Source organism: Rhinopithecus bieti, unplaced genomic scaffold, assembly GCF_001698545.2.
Source record: "Rhinopithecus bieti isolate Rb0 unplaced genomic scaffold, ASM169854v2 scaffold_5750, whole genome shotgun sequence".
In the NCBI taxonomy this organism is placed as follows: Eukaryota; Metazoa; Chordata; class Mammalia; order Primates; family Cercopithecidae; genus Rhinopithecus; species Rhinopithecus bieti.
The window spans coordinates 1,953,444-1,962,552 of NW_016805082.1; the positions used below are offsets into that span (position 1 = coordinate 1,953,444).

At 49.5% G+C, this 9,109-nt stretch overlaps 2 protein-coding genes across 2 annotated transcripts in view; one reads left to right on the top strand and one right to left on the bottom strand.

Moving 5' to 3' along the window:
- Nucleotides 1-7,633, bottom strand: part of FLI1 (Fli-1 proto-oncogene, ETS transcription factor) — a 119,032-nt gene extending 111,399 nt beyond the window's left edge. Inside the window, exon 1 of the mRNA XM_017871181.1 lies at nt 7,273-7,633. Coding sequence (XP_017726670.1) covers nt 7,273-7,290 — 18 coding nt within the window. The 5' untranslated portion in view covers nt 7,291-7,633. The remainder of the gene's footprint in view (nt 1-7,272) is intronic.
- A 157-nt stretch (nt 7,634-7,790) lies between these two features.
- Nucleotides 7,791-9,109, top strand: part of LOC108529069 (uncharacterized) — a 2,365-nt gene continuing 1,046 nt past the window's right edge. The window contains exons 1-3 of the mRNA XM_017871146.1: nt 7,791-7,832; nt 7,961-8,006; nt 8,125-8,886. Of these exons, the coding sequence (XP_017726635.1) occupies nt 7,791-7,832; nt 7,961-8,006; nt 8,125-8,789 (753 nt within the window). The 3' untranslated portion in view covers nt 8,790-8,886. The remainder of the gene's footprint in view (nt 7,833-7,960; nt 8,007-8,124; nt 8,887-9,109) is intronic.

Consider the following 9,109-nt stretch of genomic DNA (forward strand, 5'->3'; position numbering starts at 1 on the left):
TAGGGATGAGCAATTTTGAAGGTACTGTAAAGTTGATCTGAATTATCTGAAAATGCATCTGAACACTCAATCTCTGATCCTGCTTGGAATGACGGTGATGAGTCTCTGAGTTTTTGATTTGCTGGGGTGAAGTGTCAGTATTTCTAACTGAGACCATGGGCCCAGCCAATTCGTGGAAGAATGTCAGACCCGTCTGAAGGCCCACAGAAATTTGATTTGAGTTTTAGAGAAACATTGTTTTTCTTTTGTCTCCTCTCAAGCACTATCTGCTGACTCATTCTTAAAAGGAACTAAAATTGTAGCCCAGGATAGAAGGCCCAGTTGAAAAGATTGCTCATGGAGAAATCCCCAGAACCCTGGGAAGGAAGGGATGAGAAGGATAATCACAGTTTTACGTCATCTGGTGAAATAGAGTTTCTCCTTCCTCCCCCAATGCCATATTTAATCAACAGGTGTCTTTGAAGACAACAGATAGCACTGCTGGTTGCCTGAATCTATCTCTGGTTGTCTAATCCTGACTGCTGCTCACTTCTTGTGTGGCCTCTGATAAGTGATGGAGACACTCCCATCTTCATTTCCTAAGGAGAAGAGGGTAGGAAGGATTTGTTTCTAAGAGACTTGTACAGCTATTTAGATCATCCCTCTAGTCACAAGTTTTCATTCCTCCTTTCTATACATGTTACAAGATCCAAGTTATTATTATTATTATTTTGAGGCAGGTATTCACTTTGTCATCTAGGGTGGAGTACAGAGGCAGTCATGGCTGATTGCAGCCTTGACCTCCCTGGGCTCAGGTGATCCTCCCACCTCAGCCTCCTTAGTAGCTGGAACTACAGGTAAGTGCCACCATGCCTGGCTAATTTTTGTATTTTTTGTAGAGATGGGGTTTCTCCATGTTGCCCAGTCTGGTCTTGAACTCCTGGGCTCAAGTGATCCACCCGTCTCCGTCTTCCAAAGAACTGGGATTACAGGCATGAGCCGCCATACTCACCCCCAAATTCCTTGTTATGGTATGTAAGATCTTCTGTAATCTAGTTCCATTCAGTCTTTCCACTCCGATCCTCTCCATCACCTGTACACTTCCTCCCCAAAGTACCCTTCCACTCTCCTAGAAAGCCCTTTACCATAGTTTCCTGTGCAAGCCCTACCTATCTTTCAAGGCCAGGCTTAGATCCACCTGTGCCAAGAGGCAGTGTGGACAGTGTGTGTAGAAAAAGCAGGAATCGGGAATGAGAAACACTGGGCTTGAAACCCAGCTCCGTCGCCTGTTAGTTATACTCTTGGGCAAGTTGCCTCACTCCTCTGAACTTTAACTTCTTCCATATAAAGTAGAGACATCATGGTATTATCTCCCATAGGGCTGCTGTGAGAATGGGATGCAAGAGTGTATGGGCCAGTGATCTGTGAAGGGACTGTATGATCTGTGAAGACGTTTATGAAAGGGACTACATAAACAACTATTATCATGAGGTCTTTCTCTGTCTCTCCAGTTCAAATTGTCCTTTCTTTTCTCAGGGCTATGGTAACACTTGCTGCATTCTGCAGGGCACACAGACATGGCTTATCTTCTCGCTAGATCTCCTAGCAGAGCCCTTTTGCCACTGGGGTTCTATCTTCACAGAACGTAGTCACATAGTCTAGTCCCTGCCTAACAGACATGCAATCACCTTCGTATGGTTGGTCAGTTTATGATGCCCCTGAGGCTGAGGTATTACCAGTCCCCATAAGGCCAGCTAGCTTTTCACAGGAAAGGGTTATTCCATAGATTACCTAAATTTTGTCAAATTTGCACTATATTGGCCCTGCAGGTGATAGTGTGGGGACATATAAGCCTATCCATAGCCTCTGTGGAAACATCTCGGTGCACAGGCTACTGATGGTGGGTCTATGAGGTTAGTGGCAGAACTGTAATACACAGAGTGACCTCACTTAACGATACCATCCCATGGATCAATTAATACGTAATGGGAAGAACACTATAGATATGAAATCATTAAAGCAACAGAAATTGAAACAGGGTGTAGTCTTCTGCAGAGGAAGAGACACCTGCATAACTCTGAGATTACGAAAAAAGCTATTGTGGCTGGTTGAAAGTTTTATGAGACTGTGTGTATATGTGTGTGTTTGTGTGTATGTAACAGACAATGTCCTTTAGCCTACTTAATTTGTTACAAAATAAGCAAAATATAGACTTAAAAGGAATGTTTTAAGTATAGAACAAAAAAATTATCAATATAAAAATTTTCCCAACTCTTTTTTTTTTTGGTTGGGGGTAACTTAGTACTGGCATTAGACTAATGCCATATATCTAGAAAGAGGCTTGGTTTAAATCAACTATTTTTTAAACAAATGCCAAGTTAACTGTTTAACCCTAAACAGAAAGAGACATCAAAATCCTAAATCTTTTTTAATGCAGTTGTTATTCAAGACCTACTTATGACACAGTCCGATGGATCCATAAGATACCTTCTAATAGATTTCATTTAAATAGTCCAATATTCCATTATTAAAGGGGTTGAAATAAGAGTTCAGTCTACCTGCCCATGATCTGTAGAAGGGCTTGGGTATTTCAGTAAACTACTATATTTTTGGTTGTCTCCTTGTAATGGAGACTGTTTACTTTGTCTGCTGTAAAAGAAGGATTTATTTTGGAAAACAGTTGTGTAAAATTCTATCCAAAATTTGGAATTTGTTTTTTCTTTAAGGATAAAATAATTCAAGATGGTAGTGATACATTTTCATATATTTTCATTAAATACCAGAGGTGTCTTCAGTGTAAAGTGCCAAATTCTTTATGATTTTTCTTTTAAAGACTTCTCTCTCTCTCTGTCTCTCTCTCTGTCACACACATACACACACACGCACACAAATGCACACACATTGCGTGCACGATTCTATAATTCATAAAAATGTAACAAAAGCAAATGATATTTTCATGGTATAGTGGAAAGAACACTGGCCTAAGTGTTCGGAGCCCTGAACTTTCACCATGACTCTGTTGGTAGTTTGCTGTATGATCCTGGACAATTCATATAACACCCTAGACCTCAGTTTCCCCACCCGTAAAGTGAGAATGTCAAGCTAAATACTCTCTAAAGCTTTAAAGTTGCCAACCTATAAACTTAAATTTGGATAGCAGTGGAACTGGAAGGAAGCCTTTTGGTGGAAATTATTCACACACAAAACAGGATTCCACTTGGTAACTACCTGAGGGGAGCAATTCTGTGTGGTCACGGGGACAGATCAACAGACAGAGGGCATCTTGTCTGAGTTCTTGTGAATCCAGGGGACTTGGAGATTAAAAGGTGTGTGTGGTACAGGGAGGCAGCAACACCTTCTTGAGGACAGAAGTCAAGCCTCTGTTCCCAAGTATTCCTCACTCTGCTGCTTCTCCTAAACCTTGTCCAGATGTTTCCCTGCCCTGCCAGTGACAACCTGCCCCTCCAGGGCCTTGCAGAGCCAGCAGGAACCCTGACCCTTCTTTCCTGCTGTGCTTGTCCATTGTTGGCTGTGTGGCTGGTGCTGCACTCTTCTGAGGTAGATGATGAGAGAGTGTCTCTGCCCAATTGTGACTTTGTTAGACACGCTTTTCCTCACCATCCTGGCTATATAGCTTCATTACTTTCCATTCCCTAACCTGCGTTATTGTTTTTCAGAAGATATATCACCACTCGACTGAGATTGTTCCCTGTATGTGTCAGCCGCCTCCACTACAGTCTACATTCCTGGAGGGTTTTGATCCCTGTTTTATCCTCAATACACATGGCAGAGCCTTGCAACATAATAGATGCATCATAAATATTTGTTGAATTAATCAAATACGCATGATGGCAAACTTGGACCTGTGTTCTAATTTTCTGACCAATCTGTCCTGGTATGCCCATTCCCAAAAGCAAACTTCAATTAATGTGTATCCAGCTAAGGTAGCAGACTTTAAAAAATTCTTCCTGTGACTTGTGGCAAGGAGGTGCTTTGGCCCCATTTTCTAGATAAGGAAACATATTCAAGAGGTGCCTTGGTGTGAGGCACACGAAGTTCAATTAATGTGTATCCAGCTAAGGTAGCAGACTTTAAAAATTCTTCCTATGACTTGTGGCAAGGAGGCTTTGGCCCCATTTTCGAGATAAGGAAACAGATTCAAGAAGTGCCTTGCTATGAGGCACACAGCTACTAGGTAGCAGAGCTGAGAATGAACCCAGGCTTTCTGACTCCAAATCCACCGTTCATTCTCTATTTCCCACCTTCATTCACCATGTCTGTCTTCTCCGTCTCCCCATCTGTAATGGCACCACGTACATTGAGGCAGGCATTCATAGATAAAATTAACTGGATTCAACTGAAGCCAGCCTAAAACTAAGATGCAGTTTTTGAAACCAGGTCATTTCTTAAAGCAGCAAACAGTATCATGTGCTTTTTAACACTGATAATATCAGTGTGGGAAGTAGGGGCGTGGGTAGGGTGTTGTTTAATATCTCAAGTTAACCTGTCTGTGACAAAAGAGTAGCATGGCTCCAGCAAATATTGGTTCTCCCAGTGTGATGCTCAGAGCCTTCCTAGGAGCCGTTCTTGGAAAAGAGAAGAAAGTATAATATGGAGGGACTTATAAAGAGGGCAACAAGATGGAGATTTTGTAATCACATAGAGTTGTGCAAACTATGCACAAAATAAAGGGCTTCTGTGAAGAAATCCAGATTTCCCTGGCTTCCTGCACCAAATATCACCTGAGTGCTGAGACCCACAGATATTTTGAAATACAGACATGTCTTATATTTGAGGAAGAACTGTGCAGGTGCATAAAATCACATCCTAGAATCACTCAAACCTGATTTTTCCAGGCAGCTCAAAATGGAAATGGACATCCTGGATTTGTGTCCACAAATTAGATCCTCTCTGTAGTGTCTTCAACCTCAATCAGTGTAGGGCTGGATTTAGCACACATACAGGTTAAGTGTTCTTGTAAACACATATGAGCATGATATTTTAGGCACTGAGAAGATTGGGAGGATACTACTGTAGAGGCAACCCAGTTCCACTGTTTCATTTTTGTGATGATTATGAGGCTCAAACAAGTTTAATGGATGGTGCATTCTCACCAAGACAGCAGAAGAATGCTGGCCTCTCTCCTGGTCCACTGTCCTCTCCAAGCACAGTATTTGAACTATTGTGGGAATGGGATCTGGAAACCCCAGATCCAGAGGTCACGTGCGAACAGAAAACTGGCTTTCACACAACTTAAACACCAAAATATACACTAAAGGCTCAATCCTGCAGAATGCTTGGAGACTGAAGATAGCTCTGCGGGGACTCAGCCTAGCCAGGTAACTCAGGTGAATGACAGGCTATTCACGGGGAGGGTTTGGAGGAGCTCATGGATCCCACCACCCACATAAAAAGAAAGGACTTTCACTCCCATCCTTGGCCTGGAGTGTCAGGTTCCTGCTCTAAGCCTGTTCTCGAGGCCTGCCATGCCAATCCCTGTGTGTATCTAAAGAGGTTAGCACATCCTGGGTACACAGACCACAGCTTCCTCCTTTTGCTCAGGGCCTGTGTGTAGAGTTTAAGCAGTGTGGAGATATTTCTTCACTTTTCCTTAGGGTGTCCACATCAAGACCCTGAGGCCATCTTACCACCCTTCTGGATCAGAAGAGGCCTTCAGAGTAAGTGGTAACTGTCCTGACTGGGGGGAGGGAGTTTTCTAGAGGGGAGCATCTCATTACTAAACCCAGACATACAGAGACACTTGCATGCACACATCAACAGGAAGCAGAGAAACAGGCGTAAAATGGCCCAGTGACCCTCACTCTTGGGCGTTTGCAGGAATCCCCTCTCACCTACTTCTCACCTACTCACTTTGAGTTTGAGGAACCCAGGCTCTTAGAGGCTCTTACAGGCTCCCTTTAACCCATTACAATCAGTTATCTCATCTCCAGATTTGCAAGTTCCTTCAGTTGGTGTCTTTTACCTAAGTCAGCATATTTCAAACTTTCATAAAAAAAAAAAAAAAAAAAAAAAAAACTTAGAAAATAAAAACCACGACCCCACCCAGAAGATAAAAATCTCTTGAATTCTCTGAGCCCAACGTCTTAGCCTCCTCTCGCTAAGCCCAGAGCAGGGAGTCGACTCCTTCGGGTTCTGGGGAATGGCGGGCTCTGCCAGTCCCCACCTCGCCAGCCTAATAGTTTTTCCAGACAAACTCCAGCTTGGTGTTGCGCGGCAGCCTCGAAGCTAACCCCTGGTCCCATTCATTTCCCTAGGTCCTCTAAGGTCCCTCACGTTAGGGGCTTCCCTCCTCCCTGCTTCTGGCCCCACTTGGCGAACCCTTTCAGAGACAGTAGTCAACCTTTCTGAAGTGAGACGCGAACCCAAACCCTCACCTTTCCGCCTGGGCTGCACTTTGCAACCTAGACCCAGGCGTGGCGGCGGCGGCGGGGGTGGGATTGGCCGGGCGGGCACTGGGCGCGGGCTCACAGCCGGCCCCTGCAGTGGGGGCGGCTCCGCAGGACGCAGGACCCTCTCAGAGGCGACAGCTCCGGGAGCCCTTGTCCTGGAGCCGGCGAACGCCTGGGCGCGAAGGGCCGGGGCGCGGGTAGGGATCTGCGCGGACCGAGGCGGCGAGGCCGGCCCAGGAGTCCCGCGGAGCCGGCAGCTCTCCAGCGCCGAGAGCCGGGCGAATGAGTGCCGAGAGGAAGGGAAAGCGCTGACATGTAAACAGGGGCTTCCATCTGGAGGAGCCCGCTCAGAGAGAGCCCCCGACACACTCACTTACACCCCTACCCTCCCGCGACGAGGCCACTTACCCACCCCAGGGCCCACCAGGCAGGGACCGAAGGGGGGCGGCTGCAGCCCCTGCCCCCGCCGTGTTCGGCCTCTGCGGAGAGGAAGCCCAGTGCCCAGGGCTGGGGCCAGGGAGCTCCGGGTGCCGGTGGGAGTGGTGGACCCCGAGGTCTCCCGCCCTTGACTCGGGTCTGCACCCAGGGTCCCCAGGTTTCCCGCCTCCCCCTCCTGCAGCCCGGCGGGCAGCGAGGTGGGAGGGGGCCGGGCTCCACTTTGGGGCAGGGATTTCGGGGGAGGTAGCCCTGGATGAGGCGCCTGGCCGGCTGGCCCGCGAGTAGGACTCGCCACCCGAGCGCCGGAGGAGCCGGCGCGAAGCCGGGGCGAGGAAGGAAGGGAGAGCGGCCACGTCTTCCGGGACGCGGGCCCCGCACCTACCCGCCCGCCGCTTCGCCTACCCGGCCGGTCCCCGCCGCCCGCGCCCACTGCCCCGCCGCTTACCTTAATAGTCCCGTCCATTTGGCCAAGTCTGCAGCCGAGCCCCCCAATATTCCACACATTGACCCGGTTACAGCCTGACCTCGCAGCCCCTTCGGATTAGCCCGGCGCGGCCTCCCTGGCGCCCTGGGCCCTCCCTGCGTGCCCCCTGCGAGCGCCCTGCCCTCGCTCCCCTGTGCACGTTTGTTGTTGTAGCGGAGCGAAAGAGACAGTTAACCGGATGAAACTTTTTTTTCAGCTAATTTTGGGAAGTGACTTCACTTTGCGAATCGGGGAGGAAGTCCTATCTCTCTCTCTCTCTCTCTCTCTCTCTCTCTCTCTCTCGCCTCGAGCTCTCCTCTCTCTTCTCTCCCCTCTGCTCTCCCTCTTCTTCCCTCCCCCCACACCCCCTCTTCCTTCCCTCGGCTGGTCCTGCTTTTCGCATCACACACTATATAAATATACGCGGAGATGCCCAGACACATTCATGCGCTGCGCACACAGGATACTTGCTCCTGGGAGATAAGAGCTAGCCGGGAACAATGACGGGGTCCACGCCCAGCCTCCGAGCCCTGATTCCCGAAGTCTGCACCTCCCCCCATCACCTTCCCCCAAAATCCAAAGCCAAAGACCTTTGGCTTCTTTGCTTTTCCTGAGGCGGTTGGCCGAAGGTGGCCCTCCTGACTCATTCACTTTCCGTTTCTTCCCACAGATACGTTCATTAATGCTTTTTCCAGCCGGAGACAAACGTTTTGGGGGTAGTGTGTGCGGGGGGTGGCGGATACGGAGGGAGAGTTGTCTAGGGCTGCGGGTAACCCAGCGCCTACTGCCGGGGAAGATTCGGACGCAAACCGAGGCAAACCAACCATTAAAAAGTGCATCCAATAAGAATTTTTCCACTCAGGCCCTCCGCTGCCGAGACGCGGCAGACTCCCAGAGCGGCTCACCCACTCATCGAAGCGGATTCTGGGCGGTTTCGGGCTGACCCACGCTGTCAGGGAGCGGACTCCATTCCGGGGCGCATTGTTAGGAGAAGGGGCCCCTCGGGGCGGCGCGCCTCGACCCTGGGCTCCCGGTGCCCGCAGAGGGCGGAGATCCGCGGTGCCCTAGGCCACCTATCCGCATCTTTCGAGCCAAACCCCCGGCGCTTACCCGGACCCGACGGCCCAAGCACTGACTCCCAGGCAAGAGTCCCCCTTCCTGGTCCCCAAGGAACTGACACTAAGGCGGACGTTCCCTCTACGACAGTCAGCAGGTCCCGGGAGCGCAGCACGCAACAGCGCAGCGCAGACCCAGAATTTTCTCTGGGTGAGACCCGGAGGCCCGCGCTCTGGACCGTCCTCCCTACCCAGCCTGGAGGCTGGCGTTCCCCGGCCCACCCAGAGACCTCCCTCCCTCCCTCCTGGGTCGCCGCGCGCCCCAGTTGGAACAGCCTCGGGGGCTGGGCTCTTTCGCCGGACTCCCTTCTCCCGGACATCCAAAACAGGTTACCTTGTCCACGCTCTCCAGACCACGCTTTGGACTTGCTCACTTTTATTTAAGAGTCCGACGGGGGAAAGAGGGAAAAAAAAATCCAGAGGAGATCCAAGTCACTTGGAAGAAAAAATTTCAAAAGGGTGTCCACAGAGGCGGAAAAAGGTGACTTAGTAATTCTTTATTTCTTCAGGAGCAATTGAGCCCGAGAGCTCACTCGCCTCCCTCCCTCCCCCTCCCTCTCCAGAAATTAGTCTCATCAATTCAGCTCCAATTTTGGGTTCGAATACAGACACGGGTCTGAACGTGACCAGACCTGGAGTGGCGGGTGCAGCCTGCCAGCAATTGAGACTCGGTGTGCGTGTTGGGGTGGGGGTGGGGTGGATGG